We start from the raw sequence: 25,293 nt of genomic DNA on the forward strand, positions 1-25,293 counted from the left end.
ACGCTGTTTAATCTCTGCCACAGCTCTCGCATCTCGTGCTGTTTACACTCTCCCACTGCTCTCACCTGAAGCGCTGTTTACACTCTCCCACTGCTCTCACCTGACGTGCTGTTTACACTCTCCCACTGCTCTCACCTGACGTACTGTTTAGACTCTCCCACTGCTCTCTTCTCTCGCACTGTTTACACTCTCCCACTGCTCTCACCTGACATGCTGTTTACACTCTCCCACTGCTCTCACCTGATGTGCTGTTTACACTCTCCCACTGCTCTTGCCTCTCGTGCTGTTTACACCCTCCCACTGCTATCGCCTCTCGTGCTGTTTACACTCTCAAACTGCTCTCGCCTCTCACGCTGTTTACACTCTCCCACTGCTCTCGCCTGATGTGCTGTTTACACTCTCCCACTGCTCTCGCCTCTCGCGCTGTTTACACTCTCCCACTGCTCTCACCTGTCGCGTTGTTTACACTCTCCCACTGCTCTCGCCTCTCATGCTGTTTACCCGCTCAAACTGCTCTCGTCTCTCACGCTGTTTACTCTCTCCCAGTGTTCTCACCTGACCTTCTGTTTACACTCTCCCACTGCTCTCGCCTGACGTGTTGTTGACACTCTCCCACTGCTCTCACCTCTCGTGCTGTTTACACTCTCCCACTGCCCTCGCTTCTCTCACTGTTTACACTCTCCCTCTGCTCTTGCCTCTCGCGCTGTTTACACTCTCCCACTGCTCTCGCCTCTTGCGCTGTTTACAATCTCCTACTGCTCTCGCCTCTCGTGCTGTTTAGACTCTCCCACTGCTCTCGCCTCTCGCGCTGTTTACACTCTCCCACTGCTCTCGCCTCTCGTGCTGCTTATACTCTCCTACTGCTCTTGCCTCTTGTGCTGTTTACACTCTTCCACTGCTCTCGCCTCTTGCGCTGTTTACACTATCCCACTTCTCTTGCATCCCGCATGGTTTGTCCTGTATTAACATTCTACATTTTGGCTATACTTATTTTGTCAGTTCAAACTCTCATTTTTCAAACAATTACTTTTAAAGTAAGCTACACACATTCAGACATGGAGCCGCTGTTCAACATTAAGAACAACCTGCGTGTAATTAAATTGTTGAAGCTGATAAATGTTAATTGTGTTCAGTTAAATTGCTAGCTAATGCCTAAGTATTCAATTAGCTACCAACCATAATTAATTATTGATGAAATAGCTAATTGGATATTTCTAACATCAAATGATTAGTGCTTTATACTTGTTTAAGTCAACTAATTAAAGATTAAAAATTAATTAAATGCAGGATTTGGTCTCCTCTTTCCCTGTAAAGACTCCATCATGAAAAACAGATTAAGTGGTCATTATCACATTGATGTTCATGGGAGCTTGCTGTGTACAAATTGGCCGCTATGTTCATAACCTGCTCACTGACAATCTCTTTGTTTTCTGCCAGGGTCACTCAGCTTCTAACCTTATTACAGCTTTCGTCCAAAAATAGACACCAGAGGTGAGGTGAGAGTGACTGCTCATGACATCAAGGCAGCATTTGACTGAGTTTGGCATCAAGGAGCCCTGGCAAAATTGGAGTCAATGGGAAAGGATGAAAACTGTCCCCTGGCTGAAGTCATATCTAGCAGAAAAGAAGGTGTTTGTGGTTCTTGGAGACCAGTCATCTTAGCTCCAGGCCATCACTGCAAGTGCTGCTCAGGGTAATGTCCTCAGCCCAACCATCTTCAGCTGTTTCATCAATGACCTTCCTTCCATCATAAGGTTAGAGTGGGGATTGCACGATGTTCAGCACCATTTGTGACTTGTCAAACACTGAAGTAGTCTGTGTTCATATGCAGCAAGACCTGGACAATATCCAGGCTTGGACTGATAACTGGCAAGTAGCATTCGTGCCACACAAGTGCCAGGCAGTGACCATCTCCAGCAAGAGAGAATACAACTATCTCCCCTTGACATTCAATGTCATTACCTTCACTGAATCCCCCACTTTAATCTTCAGGGGGCTACCTTTGACCAGAAACGGAATTGGACTAGCCATATAAATACTATAGCTTTAAGAGCAGGTCAGAGGCTAGGAATCCTGTGACTAGTAGCTCACCCCCTGACTCCACCATCTACAAGGCACAATTCAGCAGTGTGATGGAATACTCCCCACTTGCCTGGATGAATGCAGTTCTCACAACACTCAAGAAGCTTGACACCATCCAGGACAAAGCAGCCCGCTTGATTGGTACCACATCCACATTCACTCCCACCACCACTGTTGTGCAATAGCAGCAGTGCGTACCATCTAACAACCCAGTCTCTACAGCAATCTGCGGTAAACAATTCCATAGGTTCACTACCCTCTGAGAGAAGAAATTCCTCCTCATCTCTGTTTTAAATGGGTGCCCCCTTACTCTGAGATTATGCCCTCTGGCCCTAGACTCTCCCTTAAGGGGAAACAACCTCTCAGCATCTACCCTGTCAAGCCCCTAAGAATCTTATATGTTTCAATAAGGTCGCCTCTCATTCTTCTAAACTCCAATGAGTACAGGCCCAAACTACTCAATGTCTCCTCTGTACCCGGGATTAACCTAGTGAACCTTCCCTGGACTGCCTCTAATGCAAGTATATCTTTCCTTAGATAAGGGGACCAAAATTGTCCACAGTATTCTAGGTGCGGTCTAACTAGTGCCTTGTATAGTTTTAGCAAGACTTCCCTATTTTTATACTCCATTCCCTTTGAAATAAAGGCCAACATTCCATTTTCCTTACCTATTACTTGTTGAACTTGTATGCTAGCTTTTTGGTATTCATGCACGAGGACCCCCAAATCCCTCTGTGCTGCAGCTTTCTGCAGTCTTTCTCCATTTAAATAATATTTAGCTCCTTTATTCTTTCTAAAATGCATAACCTCACATTTTCACACATTATATTACATCTGCCAAGTTTTTGCCCACTCACTTATCCTGTCTATATCCCTCTGTAGACTCTTAGTGTCATCCTCACCACTTTCCTTCCCACCTATTTTTGTGTCATCTGCAAACTTGGCGATAGTACATTCACTTCCCTCGTCCAAGTCATTAATATATATTGTAAATAATTGTGGCCCCAGCACTGATCCCTGTATCACTCCACAGGTTGCCTCTGAAAATGCCCCCCCCCCCATATCCCAATTCTCTGTTGATCTCGCTCCAATTCCTGCTCCTTTCGTTTATTGGAGTTGCACTGAGCAATGAGGAAGTTTACAGCGCCTCCCCATGGTGAAATGGAGAGAAGACAATTAAAATTGGTAGGAAGAATAACTCCAGCTGTTACCTAGCAGCCGGCTATAGGAACAATTGGAGGTGTTCGAGATACATGTTGCAATACTCTAGGCAATAGAAATGTCTGAAAATACAGGGACTTCTTAAAATTTTTGTTTTCACTTTACCTGTTTCTTTCTGTAAAAGGAAAGTGGCCTCCTTCATCTATCAACTGATGTTTTTCCAATGTTTTTCCCCATCTTTGTTCAATACAAGGGAAAGAGTAGGACCCATAAGGGACCAAGGGAGCAATCTGGGTGGAGCCAGATGACATTGCTAGAGTGTTGAATGAATACTTCACATCCGTCTTCACCCAAGAGAATGAGGATGGAGGTGTGGAACTCGGGGAGAGAGACTGCGAGGTTCTTAAGCAAATTGATATAAGGAATGACGAGGTATTGGAGGTGTTGGCAGGCTTAAAAGTGGACCAATCTCCAGGTCTGGATGACTTGTGTCCCAGACTACTGAGGGAGGCAAGGGAGGAGATCGCAGGAGCTCTGACCCAAATTTTTAATTCTTCTCTGGCCACGGGGGAGGTGCCAGAGGACTGGAGAACAGCTAATGTTTATTTAAGCAGGGTTGTAGAGATAAGCCAGGGAACTACAGGCCAGTGAGTCTCATGTCAGTGGTAGGGAAACTATTGGAGAATATTCTGGAGGAGAGAATCTATCTCCACTTGGAGAGGTAAGGTTTGATCAGGGATAGTCAGCATGGCTTTGTCAGAGGGAGGTCATGCCTAACAAATTTGATTGAATTTGTTGAGGAGGTGACCAGGTGTGTAGATGAGGGTAGTGTAGTTGATGTAGTTTATATGGATTTCAGCAAAGCCTTTGACAAGGTCCCACATGGGAGACTTATAAAAAAGGTAAATGCACATGGGATACTGGGTAATTTGATAAGGTGGATTCAAAATTGGCTTAGTTGTAGGAGACAGAGGGTGATGACAGAAGGATGCTTTAGTGACTGGAAGCCAGTGTCCAGTGGCGTACCACAGGGATCTGTGCTGGGTCCCCTATTATTTGTCATTTAAATAAACAACATAGATGACTATGTGGGGGGTAGGATTAGTAAGTTTGTGGATGACAGAAAGATTGGCCAGGTGGTTAACAGTGAGGTTGAATATCTTGGGCTACAGGAAGATATAGACGAGATGGTCAAATGGGCAGATAAATGGCAGATGGAATTTAACTCTGAAAAGTGAGAGGTGATACACTTTGGAAGGAGTAATTTGACAAGGAAGTATTCAATGAATGGAATGACACTAGGAATTTCTGAGGAACAAAGGGAACTTGGCGTGTGTGTCCATAGATCTCTGAAGGCAGAGGGGCATGTTAGTCGGGTGGTGAGAAAAGCATATGGGACACTTGCCCTTATCAATCGAGGCATAGATTACAAAAGTAGGGAAGTCATATTGGAGTTGTATAGAACCTTGGTGAGGCCACAGCTGGAGTACTGTGTGCAGTTCTGGTTGCCACATTATAGGGAGGATGTGATTGCACTGGAGGGGGTGCAGAGGAGATTCACCAGGATGTTGCCTGGGATGAAACATTTAAGTTATGAAGAGAGGTTGGATAGACTTGGGTTGTTTTCGTTGGAGCAGAGAAGACTGAGGGGCGACCTGATCAAGGTGTAGAAGATTATGAGGGGCATGAACAGGGTGGATAGGGAGCAGCTGTTCCTCTTAGTTGAAGGGTCAGTCACAAGGGGACATAAGTTCAAGGTGAGGGGCAGGAAGTTTAGGGGGAATGTGAGGAAAAACCTTTTTACCCAGAGGGTGGTGACGGTCTGGAATGTGCTGCCTGGGAGGGTGGTGGAGGCGGGTTGTCTCACATCCTTTAAAAAGTACCTGGATGAGCACTTGGCACGTCATAACATTCAAGGCTATGGTCCAAGTGCTGGTAAATGGAATTAGGTAGATAGGTCAAGTGTTTCTCACGTGTCGGTGCAGACTCGATGGGCTGAAGGGCCTCTTCTGCTCTGTTTGATTCTGTGATTCTGTGAAGATGGCTTAGCTAAAAGAGGGTCAACGAACTCTTATGCTTTATGCAAAGATGTTTTGCATCAGCCATTAGCTGTCATGTGAAGGGTGATTCACTTCTCCTTATACTGAAGTGCCAGCCTCTGTTTCACATCTTTCTGTGCTGTGGTTACAAACTCAGATCCTGAAACTCCATATGAAACTCCATCATAAAACTCCATATGTACTACTTACATTTATACAATACCTTTACTGTACAGAAACATTTCAGGGGCTTCCCAGGAGGGGGAGGATTCAACAAGTAGGACCAGCAAGTGAAGTTGAGGTGGAAGATCAGCCATGATCTGATTAAATGGTGTAGCAGGCTTGAGGGGCCGAATGGCTGACTTCTGCTTTCATTTCCTTTATTCTTTCATGAGATGTGAGAATCACTGGCAAGACCAGCATTTGTTGCCCATCCCTAATTGCCCTTGAACTGAGTGGCATTTCAGAGGGCAGTTAATAGCCAACCACATTGCTGTGGGTCTATGAATCACACATAGGCCAGACCAGCAGAGTTCCTTCCAGATGGGTTTTTAACAACAATCAGTGATAGTTTCACTCCTCAGACTAGTTTTGAATCCCAGATTTATTCACTGAACTTTAAATTCACCAGCTGGTGTGGTGGGATTTGAACCCAGGTCCTCAGAACATTAAAAACAAAAACAGAATTACCTGGAAAAACTCAGCAGGTCTGGCAGCATCGGCGGAGAAGAAAAGAGTTGACGTTTCGAGTCCTCATGACCCTTCGACAGAACTTGAGTTCGAGTCCAGGAAAGAGCTGAAATATAAGCTGGTTTAAGGTGTGTGTGTGGGGGGCGGAGAGATAGAGAGACAGAGAGGTGGAGGGGGTTGGTGTGGTTGTAGCGACAAACAAGCAGTGATAGAAGCAGAATATCAAAAGATGTCAACAACAATAGTACAATAGAACACATAGGTGTTAAAGATAAAGTTGGTGATATTATCTAAACGAATGTGCTAATTAAGAATGGATGGTAGGGCACTCAAGGTATAGCTCTAGTGGTTTTTTTTTTTTATTTTATATAATGGAAATAGGTGGGAAAAGGAAAATCTTTATAATTTATTGGGAAAAAAAAGGAGAAGGGGGAAACAGAAAGGGGGTGGGGATGGGGGAGGGGACTCACGACCTAAAGTTGTTGAATTCAATATTCAGTCCGGAAGGCTGTAAAGTCCCTAGTCGGAAGATGAGGTGCTGTTCCTCCAGTTTGCGTTGGGCTTCACTGGAACAATGCAGCAAGCCAAGGACAGACATGTGGGCAAGAGAGCAGGGTGGAGTGTTAAAATGGCAAGCGACAGGGAGGTTTGGGTCATTCTTGCGGACAGACCGCAGGTGTTCTGCAAAGCGGTCGCCCAGTTTACGTTTGGTCTCTCCAATGTAGAGGAGACCACATTGGGAGCAACGAATGCAGTAGACTAAGTTGGGGGAAATGCAAGTGAAATGCTGCTTCACTTGAAAGGAGTGTTTGGGTCCTTGGACGGTGAGGAGAGAGGAAGTGAAGGGGCAGGTGTTGCATCTTTTGCGTGGGCAAGGGGTTGTGCCATAGGAGGGGGTTGAGGAGTAGGGGGTGATGGAGGAGTGGACCAGGGTGTCCCGGAGGGAGCGATCCCTACGGAATGCCGATAAGGGGGGTGAAGGGAAGATGTGTTTGGTAGTGGCATCATGCTGGAGTTGGCGGAAATGGCGGAGGATGATCCTTTGAATGTGGAGGCTGGTGGGGTGATAAGTGAGGACAAGGGAGACCCTATCATGTTTCTGGGAGGGAGGAGAAGGAGTGAGGGCGGATGCGCGGGAGATGGGCCGGACACGGTTGAGGGCCCTGTCAACGACCGTGGGTGGAAAACCTCGGTTAAGGAAGAAGGAGGACATGTCAGAGGAACTGTTTTTGAATGTAGCATCATCGGAACAGATGCGACGGAGGCGAAGGAACTGAGAGAATGGGATGGAGTCCTTACAGGAAGTGGGGTGTGAGGAGCTGTAGTCGAGATAGCTGTGGGTGTCGGTGGGTTTGTAATGGATATTGGTGGACAGTCTATCACCAGAGATTGAGACAGAGAGGTCAAGGAAGGGAAGGGAAGTGTCAGAGATGGACCACGTGAAAATGATGGAGGGGTGGAGATTGGAAGCAAAATTAATAAATTTTTCCAAGTCCTGACGAGAGCATGAAGCAGCACCGAAATAATCATCGATGTACCGGAGAAAGAGTTGTGGAAGGGGGCCGGAGTAGGACTGCAACAAGGAATGTTCCACATACCCCATAAAGAGACAGGCATAGCTGGGGCCTCCCAATGTGGTCTCCTCTACATTGGAGAGACCAAACGTAAACTGGGCGACCGCTTTGCAGAACACCTGCGGTCTGTCCGCAAGAATGACCCAAACCTCCCTGTCGCTTGCCATTTTAACACTCCACCCTGCTCTCTTGCCCACATGTCTGTCCTTGGCTTGCTGCATTGTTCCAGTGAAGCCCAACGCAAACTGGAGGAACAGCACCTCATCTTCCGACTAGGGACTTTACAGCCTTCCGGACTGAATATTGAATTCAACAACTTTAGGTCGTGAGTCCCCTCCCCCATCCCCACCCCCTTTCTGTTTCCCCCTTCTCCTTTTTTTTCCCAATAAATTATAAAGATTTTCCTTTTCCCACCTATTTCCATTATATAAAATAAAAAAAAAATAAAAAAAAAAAAAACCACTAGAGCTATACCTTGAGTGCCCTACCATCCATTCTTAATTAGCACATTCGTTTAGATAATATCACCAACTTTATCTTTAACACCTATGTGTTCTATTGTACTATTGTTGTTGACATCTTTTGATATTCTGCTTCTATCACTGCTTGTTTGTCGCTACAACCACACCAACCCCCTCCACCTCTCTGTCTCTCTATCTCTCCGCCCCCCACACACACACCTTAAACCAGCTTATATTTCAGCTCTTTCCTGGACTCGAACTCAAGTTCTGTCGAAGGGTCATGAGGACTCGAAACGTCAACTCTTTTCTTCTCCGCCGATGCTGCCAGACCTGCTGAGTTTTTCCAGGTAATTCTGTTTTTGTTTTGGATTTCCAGCATCCGCAGTTTTTTTGTTTTTATCCTCAGAACATTAGTCTGGGCTTCTGGTCCAGTGACAGTACCATGATACCACCACCTCCCTGCTATGTTATCAAACAAGAGTTGACATCAAGCCACATAAGGAAATATTACGACCGGTTTGGTCAAGGTGCGAGGCCAGACTTTTCAGGCCCTGTTGGTGTCGGGCGTTATGACCGGTGGGGACAATGTGGCAAGAGGGCCAAAAATCAGCTTTACGCCATCGTTAAGACAGTTTGTGATCTTCCGCTCCAACAGTCAACAGCGGGCCACATGACCCTCCACCGCATGTCAGGAATGTCATTTTAATACATTAGCATCTAATTATAAGCCCTGCCCACCAGAACCATCCCTGCACGCTTGCACGCTGACCTTTTTCCTGGCCACCACAGTACTTTGTGCAAATTTGGGACGATTTTGCCCCTAGCTTTTAAGGAATGTATTAAAAGGAGAGAGAGAGACAGAGAGAGAGTGGTAGAGAAGCAGAGATGTTTAGGGAGGGAATTGGGGTGCTCAGAGCCCAATGGTGAAGTGAAGGAAATCAGGGAACGGGCATGAGGCCAGAATTAAAGGAACGCAGAGATCCCTGTCTATCTGCAGAACAGAAATAATCTTGTGAAGATATGCTCTAAAAAGCCTCATAATCCTATTAGCAGTATAATAGTTTAGGTACTAGGTCTGCAATCGTGCAGCCAATTCCAACACTGATTGTATGGTCTCATGATCATGGAGTCGGCATAAATGAATTTATTAAAGTCACTAGAGTGCGGCAGCATTAGCATTCCCCGTAAAAGGCACTCTTACATTTTCAAATAGCGACCATGGTCAGCTGGGGTTCAACAGTGAAGCATTCTCGCCTATGAGTCAGAATTTTGTGGCTTCAGTTTCCATTCTAGAGACCTGAGCACAAAATGTAAGTCTAATGCTGCAGCGTAGCGCTGAACAAGTGCTGCGTTGTTCGAAGGCGCTGCTTTTCACTTACGACATTAAGCCCAGTCCCTGTCTGCGCTCTCCTATGGTGCTGCTTCAAAGAAGGAGGGGGAGTTATCCCCAGTGTCTTGTCAATATTTAATCCCTCAACCAACAGCACTAAAAACAGGCTATCCCATTGCTGCTTGTGGGGGGTTTGCTATAGGCATATTGAGGAGATGGTGGTGTAGTGGTAACCCAGAGGCCCAAGGTAATACTAGGGGGACATGGGTTCAAATCTCACCACTGTAGCTGATGGAATATAAGTTCACCTAATAGATCTGAAATATGAAGCTAGTCTCAGTAATGATGACCATAAAGCTAATTGTTATGATAACCCATCTGGTTCACGAATGCCTTTTAGAGAAGGAAATCTACCATCCTTACCTGGCCTGGCCTACATGTGGCTCAGGCCCACAGCAATGTGGTTGACTCTTAACTGCCCTCCAAATGGCCTAACAATCCACTCGATTCAAGGGCAGTTAGGGATGGGCAATAAATGCTGGCCTTGCCAGTGTTGCCTACTTCCCCATGAACGAATAAAGAAACGGCTGATGTGTTTTCTCCATTGCACCGGTCACCACACTCCGAAAAGTAATTGGTTGGCTGTAGCGCACTGTGGGGATGACTTCAGGTCGTGAAAGGTGCTATATAAATGCAGGCCTTGGTCTCAAGAAGAAATTTGTCAAGTCATCAGGAGCAAACACAGGAAATGTGCCAGAGAAAACGGTGTACAAGATAAAGGCTGCATGTTTCAGGTCAGGTTGCCACAGAAGTGGCCTCTTCATCTTTATTTTCATATATTCATTGCCACCTATTTTGTTTCTCTATTTCAATGCAGTGTTCTCTTAAAAATAATAAGGTGCAACCAGAACAAATTAAATGATAATAAAAACTAAAAATGCTGGAAAATCTCAGCGGGTTCGACAGCATCTGTGGAGAGAGAAACAGAGTTAACCTTTCGAGTCCGCGTGACCCTCCTCCAGCGCTAAAGAGATGAGCTACTTCAAGTCATTCGGACTCGATGCGCTGACTCTGTCTCTCTCCCCACGGATGCTGGTCAGACATGCTGAGTCTTTCCAGCATTTTCTGTTTCTATTTCCGATTTCCAGCATCCGCAGCATTTTGCTTTTAAGAACAAATTCTGTTGCAATGACAGACGTTGAACAAAGTCATTTATATTGCCCCTTTAATGTAAACGAAACATCCCAAGAGGCTCGCAAATCCCACTCTGGTTGCTGGGGAATTTAAAGTTAACTAATTAAATAAAATTGGGAATGAATAGCTAATTTCAGTATTGGTGACCAGTGTGGGCCTGAGGCCATTAGGTTTTGCAATTTTACACTTTTGCATTTTACTTCTGCTTTCCTCTTGATTTTAAGCCTATAATGAATATTTAAATTTATTTTTATTAAATCTTACTTTGGTCTTAACTCAGCTATGACTGTGCTTTGATTAATTCATCAGTAATAATCAGTAGTGATCCGTTTTCCCAGACCTTGTTTTTTTTCCAAAACAAAGACAAAAATACCTGGAAAAACTCAGCAGGTCTGACAGCATCTGCGGACAGGAACACAGTTAACGTTTCGAGTCCGTATGACTCTTCACCAGAACTAAGGAAAAATAGAAAAGGGATGAATTATAAGCTGGTTTAAGGGGGGTGGGACAAGAAGTGCTGGATAGAGGGCCAGTGATAGGTAGAGATAACCAAAAGATGTCACAGACAAAAGGACAAAGAGGTGTTGAAGGTGGTGATATTATCTAAGGAATGTGCTAATTAAGGGTAGAAAGCAGGACAAGCAAGGTACAGATAGCCCTAGTGGGGGTGGGGTGGGGTGAAGGAATCGGAAAAGGCTAAAAGGTAGAGATAAAACAATGGATATAAATGCATTTAAAAATAATGGAAATAGGTGGGAAAAGAAAAATCTATATAAATTATTGGAAAAAACAAAAAGGAGGGGGAAAATCGGAAAGGGGGTGGGGCTGGAGGAGAGAGTTCATGATCTAAAATCGTTGAACTCAATATTCAGTCCAGAAGGCTGTAAAGTGCCGAGTCGGAAGATGAGGTGCTGTTCCTCCAGTTTGTGTTGAGCTTCACTGGAACAATGCAGCAGTTCTGTTGAAGAGTCACGCAGACTCGAAACGTTAACTGTGTTCCTCTCCGCTGATGCTGCCAGACCTGCTGAGTTTTTCCAGGTATTTTTGTTTTTGTTTTGGATTTCCAGCATCCGCAGTTTTTTGCTTTTATCTTGGTTTTTTTCCCATCCTGGACATGCACAGCTGGTATTTAGACTACATCTTTGTTTTGCATTTTTGAAGCGAAAACACTAAAATACGTTGTCATTTGTTTATCCTTTTATTTACTGCATTCAGTGACCTACGGAACATAGGCCAGGGCGATGAGTAACCCATGGTGGTCGCCTAGTGTGGTCATCAGAAGATGGTTGATGGATGTCACGCTTGAAGGGTGACAGATGGGAAAAGACCATCAAAAGATGAAGGTAAGCAAATTGGATACTGCGAATTCTGTCTGGCCTTGCAGTGCCCGTGAGGGGAACTGATAAGAACTGCGACTCCTTTTGGGAAAGGACTGTACCAGGCCTCGGAAGGCTGGAATGGAGCCAGAAATTTGGCTTAAAGGGACACTGCTTCGAGGACTCGCTGCTGCAGCCTTAGTGAAATAGTCACCACTGAGGATGGGGTGAAGGGCCAGGAACGGAGGGAATGACCCTGATGTCCACCCATAAGATAATTCAGCGACTCGGTGATGTCTGTCCAAGGAGATGTACCAATTTAGGGTGCTGTCGTGGAACAGACTAAGTTGGGATTATCCATTTTGGGAAATTTCGTGGCACAGTCCAAACTGGGGTTAATTCTTCGTGCTTTAGAAAAAAAATCTTTCTTTTTTTTCTCCCGATATGTATAAAATGCTTTCTCCTTTCGATTAAGCTAGTTTTCTTTCTTTTTAATTATTTTTCTTTTTATTTATATATTATCAGTTATAATTGTTGTATCACTATTATTGTTTTATTATTATAACAATTATTCAACATTCAATAAAATAGCCGTTTTAACACATTACTTGTCGTAGTCACTCATTCCTGTTATACCCAGGGCAGCATTGTCCCCTCGATGAGCGGGGGGTGGGGCCCTCTTGCCAATGCGTAAAATGAAGTGTGGGTGACATCGGGCGGGCATCCCAATGTCACCGCACGTCATTCAGATACCCAGCCATGCGCCCGCTGAACCGTCAAAGGCCTATTAAGGCCTGTTAAAAAATAATTCCCAGGCGGACTTCGAATTTTTCACGAAACCTCATCCACAGGCGGGATGAGGTTTCCCGAAGGGTTTATTATTTAAATATAAATTTTTGAAATAAATAACGGACATGTCCCAGCTCATGTGACAGTTTCACACGAGGGCACATGTCCTTAAATTTTTCCCCTCGCCTTTATTCAAATTCCCATAACTTAAACAAATCTCCCTGAGGCACCTCCGTGCTCAGCGCTTCCGGGCGCGTGTCACGATGGGAGGGCCTTAATTGGCCCACCCCCATAAAATGGCAGCACACACCCGATTGCGCCTGACCCCGCACAACCTCCTCTGATGGTGGGGGGTGGGGGGGGGTTTTTCTGGCTCCAGAGTATGGCTCTGAATCTAAGTGAAACTCCGAAAGGGACTCTCAGGCCCCTCCCTGTTGTTAAACTAATATCCTTTAGGGAAGGAAATCTGCCATCCTTAACTGGTCTGGCCTACAACTGGATATGGATTTCAACGTGAGGTCACCCACTTTGGACTCAAAATGGATAGAACAAGCTCTTTTCTAAATGGCGATAGTGAAGGTCCAATGACACTTCATCACATAGCTCATTAAAATATCATGAACGGGAACAGAAAATGATCAAAAAGACCAATGGAATGCTCTCAAGGAATTGAATACAAGGGGATTGAAGTCCTGTTAAAGCTATACAAATCCCTGAATAGGTCACATCTGGAGTTACTGGGAGCAGTTCCGGACACCACACGTTAGGAAGGATATATTGACCTTGGAGTAAATGTAGTCCAGATTTACCAGGGTGATACCTGGGTTCTAAGAGTTAATTTATGAGGACAGATTACAGAAGTTAGGATTATATCCCCTGGAGTTTAGAAGGATTAGGGATGATTCGAATGAGGTTTTCAAGGTAGCAGATAAGGTAGATAGAGAGAAGCTATTTCCTCCAGCTGCTGAGCCTATGATTTGGGGACAGAGTCTAAAAATTAGAGGCTGACCTCGAGAGGTAGTGCTATTAGAAAACATTTTCTGCTGCAAAAGATGGCAAATGTTTGATTTTCTTTCTGCGAATGCTAGATTAATTGCTAATTTTAAAACTGAGTGTGATGGATTTTTGTTAACCAAAGCTGTTAAATATGGGGCAAAAGGGCGGAGCAAGCTCAAGGGACTAAATGGCCTCCTCCTGTCCCGATATGCGACTGGCTCATAACTGCCCTCTGAAATGGCCTAACAAGTGAATCAGTTGTCGTCAAGGTCTCGGTTCACCCACTACATTCTCAAAGGAATTTTTAAAAATCTTTTCACGGGAAGTGGGCATCACTGGCAAGGCCAGCATTCGTTGCCCATCCCTAATTGCCCTTGAACTGAGTGGCTTTCTAAACCATTTCAGAGAGCAGTTAAGAGTCAACCACATTGCTCTGGGCCCAGTGTCACATGTAGGCCAGAGCAGGTAAAGATGGCAGATTTCCATCCCTAAAGGATATTGGTTGTGTGATAATCAATGATTACTGAGACTGGTTTTCATTTCCAAAATTAATTAAGCGAATTTAAAATCCACCAGCTGCCATGACACGATTTGAAGCCATGACCCCAGGGCATTAGGCAGGGCCTCTGGATTTCTAGTCCAGTGGCATTGCCACCATCTCCCTCAAATTACTGGCCTTCACTGATGCCCTCATCCCGTGAATGAAAAAAAAAAGGAGGGTCTATAAGGTGGGAAGGAGGAAGCATTTTGATGTCACGAAGAGATGACATGGGTGTGGGGGACCCACCAAAAGGAAAGTCAATGAGATAAATTTTCAGAAGATTTTTCTAGGTGTTGGAGAGAAGAACCTAAGTGGGTGAGTAAAGATTTCAGAACACGTGGCTGGTGGCTCTGTCGCTCAAGGTGGAGGTAGACCTAGCAACATAGGACCAGGAGTGGGCCATTCAGCCCCTCGAGCCTGTTCAGTCTCAGAGAGCAGAGCACGAGGGCTGGAATTTAGGCGCAAAGCTGGTTACTGAGATGAGAGCAGATTTGTGAAATGTTCTCATGGTAACATTTCAGAATCACACAACATGTTGTCTAAGATATCTAAACGTTACCTTTCAGTTTTGGCAACTGCCTGAACTTCTGGACATGCCAATATTGGACAGGAATACAATAAATATAATCTTAAATCTTCTCCCCATTCCCCTCTTCTCTACCACCAGCACATCATCACCAAATGTGTCTACCACCGTCGTGTGTTTGCACTGACAATTTCTCATGTTAGGTTAAAAACTAAGCGGTATGTTACTCCTTAAAGCAAGCCTCGGGGCCAGGATTTTTCACTGGACGGCCAGACCCACTCGAGTGTAAAATGATGCACAAGCGCGTCAGGCGAGCATCCCGACGCCATCGTTCACTCGCACGATATTTCAGTCGGCGGGCACACGCAGCATGCCCGTCAATGGCTAGAAGGCCTATGGAGACCATTAACAATCCAACTGATTTAAATTTTTCACTGTCCGTCCAACCTTACTAGGTAAGGTACTAGCATGGATAGAAGATTGGCTGTCTGGCAGGAGGCAGAGAGTGGGGATAAGGGGGTCCTTCTCAGGATGGCGGCCAGTGACTAGTGGAGTTCCACAGGGGTCAGTGTTAGGACCACAACTTTTCACTTTATACAATAATGATCTAGATGAAGGAACTGAGGACATCCTGGCTAAGTTTGCAGATGATACAAAGATAGGTGGAGGTACAGGTAGTATTGAGGAGGCGGGGAGGCTGCAGAAGGATTTGGACAGGTTAGGAGAATGGGCAAAGAAGTGGCAGATGGAATACAACGTGGGGAAGTGTGAGGTCATGCACTTTGGTAGGAAGAATAGAGGCATAGACTATTTTCTAAATGGGGAGGGAATTCAGAAATCTGGAGTGCAAAGGGACTTGGGAGTCCTAGTCCAGGATTCTCTTAAGGTTAACTTGCAGGTTGAGTCGGTAGTTAGGAAGGCAAAAGCAATGCTGGTAATGAAAGGCTTAACATATGAGGAACGTTTGAGGACTCTGGGTCTATACTCGATGGAGTTTAGAAGGATGAGGGGGGAACTGATTGAAACTTACAGAATACTGAAAGGCCTGGATAGAGTGGACGTGGGGAAGATGTTTCCATTAGTAGGAGAGACTAGGACCTGAGGACACAGCCTCAAGAGTAAAGGGAAGACCTTTTAGAACAGAGATGAGGAGAAACTTCTTTAGCCAGAGAGTGGTGAATCTATGGATTTCATTGCCACAGAAGGCTGTGAAGGCCAGGTCATTGAGTGTATTTAAGACTGAGATAGATAGGTTCTTGATTGGTAAGGGGATCAAAGGTTACGGGGAGAAGGCGGGAGAATGTGGTTGAGAAACTTATCAGCCATGATTGAATGGTGGAGCAGACTCGATGGGCCGAATGGCCTAATTTCTGCTCCTATGTCTTTATGGTCTCATTACGGTTGGCGGGCAGGCAAAAAGGCCAAGCGGCCTTTACGTTTTTCTCGCGAAACCTCATCCGCGGGCGGAATGAGGTTTCGATCCGTCATTAAAAGTTTTTTTTCAAAACCCTCATCCTAATTTCTAACATGTCCCTGCTCGTGTGACAGAATCACATGAGGGGACGGCTAATTGTACACCTTAATATTTTCAAAACTCTTCATCTCCCTGATGAGCTCTGTGCCTCATGAGGCTTTTCCAGCCCCCAGCAACGTGCATGCGTGAGGTCCACATTCACTCTCCCCACCCCCCCCTCACCCCCCACCCACACACACTTACACAGGCAGCGCTGACCACTGCAGCATGCGATTCACGCTGGGCGGGTCTTCACTGGCCCGCCAATGTGACATCACGGTCCGGCCCCGCCCACCCCCGGCGGACGAGGGCAAAATCCCCGCCACAGATGTTTCCGTGGGCGGAAGCTGCTGTTCCAGAGAGTCGAAGTTCAGTGGTGGGAGTGGCAGTCGGAGTGGTAGCTGCTGTGGGGGCGGGGTGGGGTGAGAGGACAGCTGACCACGCGTGACCTGACGCTGGTCAGCTCATTATGCGTGTAGCGGCGCGGAGCAGGGTGAATCTTACAGCAGAGCGGGCAGGGAATCGCTGCCTCTGCTGTTACCTCGGGGTCAAAGGGCACCGACCCTATCCCTTCCACCTTTGCCTGGCCACTGCTCTGCCCTTGCCCCCCCACCCCCCACACTGCTTCACTGGTCACCACACCTCCCAGCCCCAAGTGTAGGCTGGCATTTACAGACACTCCCTTAAGGGGACAACGCAGCGGCAACTCACTGTCAATCGTGGAAGAGGTCGGCCTCACCAGGTGCTCCCCCACTTATATATAGTCATCAAAGTGGACGTTCTAATTCCTGACTGGCGGGGGGCTTCATTTGGAGGGGGAACTTACTTCCGGCGAGGCGGCCTTTTGATGAGAATGTATGATGCGCTGATACACGCAAAAGGACTTCCCAATATTGCTGGACGGGAAGCTTGACCCATCTTTATTTAAAGTCCCAAGGACAGAATTCCGACAGTTCATCCCGACGTCGGAGAAACTGATTTTTGGTCTCAAGCCCAGATTCGGCCCAATGTGTTTGTAATGTCCTCCTGATGCCTGTATCTTAGTTGATTTCAAGTTCGATTTGGAACACACCAGGAGCTTCAGCTATTAACATACAATTAGAGGTTGCCTTGGCCATTTGTCATGATGCCTTTATTATGTGCCGATGATTAAAAGATCATAAGAATGCAAGCAGGAGTGGGCCATTCGGTCCCTCGAGCATGCTACACTGTTCAATGGCTGATCTGACTGCGACCTTAACACCGCTTTCTTGCCTTTCCCTCATGACCGTTGACTCCCCTGTAGATCAAAAATCTGTCTAACTCAGCCTCAAATATATTCAATCACCCAATCCCCACTGCTCTCTGGTGAGGAGAAATCCAAACACGAATCACCCTCTGAGGGAAGAAATTCCTCCTCATCTCGGTCTTCAATGCAAGATCCCTTATTTTTAAACTGTGCCCCCTCGTTCTGGATTCCCCCCACGAGAAGAAACACCTTTTCTATATTGACCCTGTAAAACTCCCTCAGCATCTTACATCTTTCAGCAGGATGAATGTGCTGATGTATTTCTCAGCAGCAGTGACATAATATCGGTTTCCAACTTTGCACTTGAGTATCAGATTGACAATTTTTCAACAACAACCATTTGTATTTACGTAGCACCTGAAATGTAACATACCATCCCAAGGTGCTTCACAGGAGCTTTATAAAACAAAACTGAGTCACATAAAGGGGGTGCCGGGGGGGTCAGATGACCAAGTGTTTGGTCAGTGAGATTGGTTCTAAATAGTGTCTTGAAGGAGGAAAATGAGATAGCAACATGGGAAGGTTTATGATGGGAATTCCAGAGCTAGGGGGCCAGGCAGCTGAAGGCACAGATATCAATGATTAAATCGGGAATGCTCAAGAGGCCAGAATTAGGGGAGCACATGCATCTCAGAGGGCTGAGGGGCTACAGGACATTCCAGAGAGGGTGAGGCCATGGAGGGAATTGAAAACAAGGGTAAGAATTTTAAAACCGAGACCTTACCTCTCCGGGTGTTGATGTAGGACCACGTGCACAGGGGTGATAGGGGAATGAGGCTTGGTACAAGTAAGGGCACAGCAAGCAGAACTTTGGAGGACCTCAAATTTACAGAGGGTGGGGTTTGGGAGGCTGACCAGGAGACTGCTGGAATGGTCAAATTCAGAGGTAACAGAAGAATGGATGAGGGTTTCAGCAGAAGATGAGCTGAGGCAGGGGTGAAGTAGGGGGGTGTTACAGAAATGGAAAAAGGTAGCCTTAGTGATGGTGCGGATATGTAATCAGAAGCTCATCTTGAGGTCAGAAATGAACAGTCTAGTTTAATCAGTTACCAAGGAGATGGGTGAAGTCGATGGCTAGGGGATGAAATTTGGAGTAGGAACCAAAGGACAATGATAATTTCGCAAGAAAGCATTCACAATGAACGCTTAGTTAACAACCTTGGGCAGAATGGCATAACTAAGATTATTCTCAGAGAAGAAAAGAGTTGACGTTTCGAGTCCTCATGACCCTTCAACAGTTCTGTTGAAGGGTCATGAGGACCCGAAACGTCAACTCTTTTCTTTTCCGCCGATGCTGCCAGACCTGCTGAGTTTTTCCAGGTAATTCTGTTTTTGTGTTGGATTTCCAGCATCTGCAGTTTTTTGTTTTTTATCTTAAGATTATTCTCATTTCAATTGCTGTAAAGGAGAAATAAACCCTGATCTTATCTCCAAGGTACATTCCATATGGGGGAAGGGGGTGGGGGCGTGGGGTGTGCGGGGCTCCTAGGCACAAGAAACCAGGAGATTTGAGTCTCACAAGCATCCTACTGTGTCTAGGAGGGGAGGCAGATGGTATTGGGAGTCTCTGACTATAGGGTTGGGAGGGAGCATTCAGATCACATTCGGGTAGTGTTGGAGTGGGGGATTTATAGGGTAACTTGTTGGGCCTAGAGGAAACATTTCCTGCTCCTCCTGACCCACAAGCTGTGCTGTAAAAAGAGTTACCTCCTGGATTCAGCTCTTCTCATCTCCTTTCATCTGCCGGGTTTCCTGAGCACAGGGACCAGCATAGGTCAGAATAGAACCATTACTAACATCGGAGGCACACAGCCTTATTATAAATTTGAATGAACATCCTGAGCGCTGCTAGCAGGTTGGTTGTCCACCTCTCATCCTGCACCTGTTAAAATTGGAAGTGGGCACCTTCCATGTGGAATGGGATCAGGTTTCAGATTTTTAGACTTTTAACTTCCCACTCGAACAAAACCCACAGTTTTTCTGGGGTTAAGATTAACCATGAGCTGCCACTCAGATATGGAGAGCCATGCAGGCCTTACTACTTTGGATTATACATCAGTTGATCTAAAAACACTCACACACAGGATACGCGCAAGACATCCAGTGTCACTAATTTGGCTTCTGCCTAATTAGGGCATTTACATTTCAAAATAGCATCACAGGACACAGTTGAGGCACAGGATTCAGAATTCATCCGGGAACCGCTTTCTCGGCCTTGCTTTGAAAATGCGGCCCAAGAAATGTAATGGAGCAGATTGTCTAAAGTTCATCCAACGGTCTACCCCTCTGGGAGGGAAGCTGTGATTTACTTAACTTTCTAAGGGCTAAGAAGGGGATGGTGATCAGTCAAACCTTCTCCTGGAGGAGAGGAAAACAATGCAAATGAGGAGAAATGAAAGCCTTGATATTAATGCTTACTGCAGTGTCATTGGTGACGTAGACTAAAACATCGGCCGAATGTCTGCTGTTGATGTACCTGTAGCAGTTCCAGACACAGCCAATTAGGTATGCCTGTAAAATACAGAAGATTAAGCTTTTAATTCATTTTTCACATAATGTAAGAAGAGAAGTTAGGTTTGAAATGTTAATTAGGTAAACATGGGGAAGTTTAGAAACATAGACGTCAAGGGGACATTTGCCTTTTTAAATAGACCAGGCTAGATTGTTTTCAAAAGAGGGAGTGAAATGTGTCACCTAGCCAGGTGAAGTTTAAAGAGTGTGTTACGTTACACAAATTTGACAAGCCCAAGAGATAAACGTATAGACCAAAATCCTGTATCAAAATATTTTCAACATTTTAGGCTCTGTTTTGCAAATTGTTACTTATCTATATTTGTTAGTGTGGATGCGACAGTCTGTTCGGATTTTTTTGAACATGGAGTGTCACTGCCAGGGTCACAGGCTTTAGATGTTAATGATTTCTCTGACAGCAGGTTCTGGTAATGGGGAAAGTCTACATCATAACCACTGGCAGTGGAGAAGGTGCAGATTGGTGCTCGGGGTGGGGATTCCCTATCAGTACACAGCTGGTGGGATGGTCCACACCCTTGGGGGGTCTACCTATCTTTCTGCTGCCACATTTTGACACAGCCGATGGTGAATGCTGAGTTGTTCAAATCCCAAAGGGTAATTTGAGACAACTGCCACAACTTGTTTTGCAATGTGTTTAAATTTTGAGACGTGTGCCTTGGATTCAGTGGTAATAAGACCACCAAGTCTTAAAGGTTTCCTACAAAATTAAATTAAACATTTATTAATAAGAGAAATGATTTTTAAATACATACTATAATAACTTCTAAATCTCCTAATCAATCTAACTCTCAGTTATACTTTCTAAGGCAACAGTAAGATACATAGATTTTAAAAGACCCAAGCAAAGAAATATGGGGCAGAATTTTGCCCTTGGTGGGGTGTTTGGTGGGGGTGGGCAGGGGTGGTCTGGAAGCCAACCGCTACTCACAATTGGCACCGCACTGTGATTTCACACTGGGCGGGCCGATTAAGGCCGATTAAGTCCTGCCCAGCATGAAACGCAAGCGGCAGCACTAAGTGCTACCTGTGCAGGGGTGGGGAGGGGAGGGTGGGGGTGGTGGGGGGAGGTGGGAGGAGGGTGAGCAGGCCAAATGCGAACTTCATGCATGTGTGCGAGTGAGCACTTCATATTCTCCCTGAATCTCCCTGAGGCACGGAGCTGCCTCGGGGAGGTGAAGAGAGATGCAAAGGAATAATTTTTTAAAAATGTAATGAAACATGTCCCCTCATGTGATTCCATAGCTCTAAGTTTTACCAGTAATCTTTGGGAAAAATAAGCACACTCTTTAAACTTCACCTGGCTAGGTGACACATTTCACCCCCTCCTTTGAAAACCATCTGGTCTGGTTTATTTAAAAATGCAGATGTTCCCTTGACATCTGTGTTTCTAAATTTCCCCATGTTTACCTAAATAACATTTCAAACCTAACTTCTCTTCATGCGTCAAAGCACCCAGATTAGCTATTAATTCAATTAAGCCTCACACACACACACACACACACACATACAGACACATAGACACACCCCACTATTACACAATAAATTCCAAGAACATTATGAGAATTATTATATCTTCCTGACAAGGCCATGGGACCCAACTCCTCTTTTTCAGCTTGTCTTTGCTTCTCCTTCCCCCCCCCCCACCCTGACCATTTACACCTCCTCTAGACCTATCTTTTATTTCTTTACTTATTCCATTACCATCTCCTTTTGCCTTGCACCATTATCCTGTATAAAAACAAAAAAACTGCGGATGCTGGAAATCCAAAACAAAAACAGAATTACCTGGAAAAACTCAGCAGGTCTGGCAGCATCGGCGGAGAAGAAAAGAGTTGACGTTTCGAGTCCTCATGACCCTTCGACAGAACTTTCGAGTCATGAGGACTCGAAACGTCAACTCTTTTCTTCTCCGCCGATGCTGCCAGACCATTATCCTGTACCTCATTTAATCTCTCCTGCCTTCCATCCTATCACAGACCTTGCCTTCTGTTCTCTCCTCCCCCCTTTCCCTCCCTCTGTACTTGCTTCAAAAAAACCTATTTCAATGTTCAGTTTAACTCTAATGCTACCCTACTAATCTTCAGATCAACTGAATCCTACCTCATCTGTGACTATCACTGTGGTCTTAGATGAGGCTGTCCTTGGTCAGGATTGAGAGAGACTGCTGGAGGCAAGGCTGTTTGTAAACTTTACCTTTTATTGAACACTCCACTAACTATGAACTGTGCAAGGTTTAGCACGAGGCTCTACATAGAACTATCCCTCAGCATACTCTGTTGTCATGTGATCTTACATCACCGATGATGTAGGCTGTCTACTTACATATCGAACATTAACCTTTTATAGTTCATAGATGCCATGATAGGGTTAAACCCACAATTCTCCACAGTACCAGCCTGGGCACATCAGCACTACAATCCCAGATCATATAGGGATAACATTTCGAGAGGGATGGAACTGAATGCAGAGAAGTTATGTGGAACTTGAATCGAAATCTGGTTAAGCGATTCTTAGGAATGTTGTGCACAGTTCTGCTCACTGGATTGTAAGAAGTGAAATAGAGGCATTGGAGATGGTGCAATAAAAGATTTACAAAGATAATACTAGAGCTACCTACCAGGAAAGGATAAACAGGCTGGGTCTCTTTTCTCTTGATGATGTTCAATATGCAGCAAAACAGGCTGAGAGAAATGATAGCAATTTACAGGATGGAAAGAGGCCAATCGGCCCATTGTGTCCAGGCTAGCTGACAAGTAGCCATCCATCCTAATCACACTTTACAGCTCTTTCCAGCCATGTAGGTGATGGAACTTCAAATGCACATCCAAGAACTTTATAAATGTGATCAGGGTTTCTACATCTATCACCCTTTCAGACAGTGAGTTCCAGACACCTACCATCCTACGGATAAAAACATTTCTCCTTAAATCCCGTCTAAATCTCCTACCTCTTACCCTAAATCTATTCCTTCTAGTTCTGGACCCCGCAACCAGGGGGAATAGGACTTTCCTATCCACTCTATCTAGACCCCTCATAAATTTATACAGTTCAGTTAGATTTCCTTCAGCCTCCTCTGTTCCAAAGAGAGCAACCCATCCCAACCCATCCAACCGTTCCCCATAACTAACGTTCTCCAGTCCAGGCAACCTCATAAATCTCCTCTGTACCGTCTCTTGCTCCTTTCTATAGTGCTGTCGCCAGGACTACATGCGGTACCTCAACTGTGGCTCGTAGCCAATCAGCAGCCCAAGTCAATGGGGTGGAAAGTTGGCTGTGGTGTCATATAGGCAGTCAATTCACGTTTCATGTGACGGGAGTATTTCACCTCCAAAGTGTTTGAAGACTTCAGAATAGTTTCCGTATCAAATAGCATTGTGTCTGCACAGTCAATACCTTTTCCATATGGTGAACATAATGAGGCTCATAAAACATAGAGCGATTAAGAAATAAGGAACCCCCCCCCCCCACCACCTATTCTTTAAATTAGCGCCATGGGATCCAAGAGGCAAACCAGGCCCTGGTTTGACATTTCACCACACCCAATGACCACATCTCTGACAATGCAGCACTCTATCAGTACTGCAGTGGCACCCTGAGACTAGATTTGTGCTCTAGAGTTTATCTTGAACCCATAACTTCCTGACTCAGGCAGGAGAGTGCCGTGCACTAAGCTGAGGCACAACCTCGTACTAAAACCCAAGGTTCAAATGGCGGGCGTGAGCAGTTCAAAGAGCATTTTCTAAACCTCCTGTTGGGGTTGCTGGTCTTGTGATCTGCCTCGTTGCTTCATAACAAAACCACAAATTAGAAATAAAATTCGCTTCATTGATATACACAAAGCTGTCGATATAAAATGACTAAAATCCAAGCAGGGAGTGTGACAGCAAAACAATCAGTGGAAAGCACATTGTTTGTAGGAAAACTAAAGGGAGTTCTTTCAGAAAGTAACATTTTGGGAGAATAATTTGAGACATGAGATGTGGTGGGTTCTTAGAAGGAACAGGGGATTTTGGACTTACAGGGTGGGATTTTCCACCCTGTAAGGTGGAAGAGAGGTCGGATAGACTTGGGTTGTTTTCGTTGGAGCAGAGAAGACTGAGGGGCGACCTGATCGAGATGTACAAGATTATGAGGGGCATGGACAGGGTGGATAGGGAGCAGTTGTTACCCTTAGTTCAAGGGTCAGTCACAAGGGGACACAAGTTCGAGGTGAGGGGCAGGAGGTTTAGGGGGGATGTAAGGAAAACCATTTTTACCCAGAGGGTGGTGACAGTCTGGAATGTGCTGCCTGGGAGGGTGGTGGAGGCGGGTTACCTCACATCCTTTAAAAAGTACCTGGATGAGCACTTGGCACGTCATAACATTCAAGACTATGGGCCAAGTGCTGGTAAATGGGATTAGGTAGGTAGGTCAGGTGTTTCTCACGTGTCGGTGCAGACTCGATGGGCCGAAGGGCCTCTTCTGCACTGTGATTCTGTGATTCTGTGTGATTCCAGCCCCGCCCGTAATGATTCCACTGTGGACGGGACCAGGAAATCCCACTCACAGTTCCCAAAGCTCTCCGACACTCGCTATTTTAACTCCTGCCATTTGGGGTGTGTTGTAAACTAACTGTAGACTGATTGGTAGAGATTGACTGCTGTGATTAGTTAACAGCTCCACTACACTTGTATCGTGAGACTAACAGTAGAAGACCTAGACAGACCCTGGTCTTTATTTTGTTTAGCAATTCTTATACTCCTTTCCTGAGAATAAAAATTGGTTCCTAGCCAATCTTCATCACAGCTTGAAATACTTCAGCTGAAAATGTTCTCTCAGATTCTGACGACCTTGCTGAGCACTTGCTTCATTTTCCATCGCTATTTCAGATTTCCGATTTTTATGGGTTTGATCTTCACCTCCGTCTAGAAGTTTTCTTCTGTGTGTTTTTCCGATTCCAGCATTGCCAGGTCAGTCTCTGCTGCTGTTTAATGTAGATTCAAATCTGATAAAAGCAACGTATTCCAGCAGACAACATCAATCTTCATATCCTGAGACAGGGCTGTAATGACTGTGGAAGGGCTTGAATCCAGTTAGCAGGACTAGAAAATATCTAACTCCAGCCAGCAACAATATTATCCCATGAACTGTGTTGATTCCAGATCCTTTAACATCAGTTTAATCCATTGACTACTAATTTTTCTTGGCAGCTTCTAATATATTTATGCATAAAATTTCAAATCCTAAAACAAAACTCCTGCTATAACAGGTAGGGAGAATAA

The 25,293-nt window shown here is 45.3% G+C and overlaps 1 protein-coding gene across 1 annotated transcript in view; it reads right to left on the minus strand.

Moving 5' to 3' along the window:
• The window catches only part of laptm4b (lysosomal protein transmembrane 4 beta), a 198,824-nt gene that overhangs the window by 115,708 nt on the left and 57,823 nt on the right, over positions 1–25,293 (minus strand). The window contains exon 6 of the mRNA XM_041190156.1: positions 19,919–20,011. Coding sequence (XP_041046090.1) covers positions 19,919–20,011 — 93 coding nt within the window. The remainder of the gene's footprint in view (positions 1–19,918; positions 20,012–25,293) is intronic.

Source organism: Carcharodon carcharias, chromosome 6 (assembly GCF_017639515.1).
Source record: "Carcharodon carcharias isolate sCarCar2 chromosome 6, sCarCar2.pri, whole genome shotgun sequence".
NCBI lineage: Eukaryota > Metazoa > Chordata > Chondrichthyes > Lamniformes > Lamnidae > Carcharodon > Carcharodon carcharias.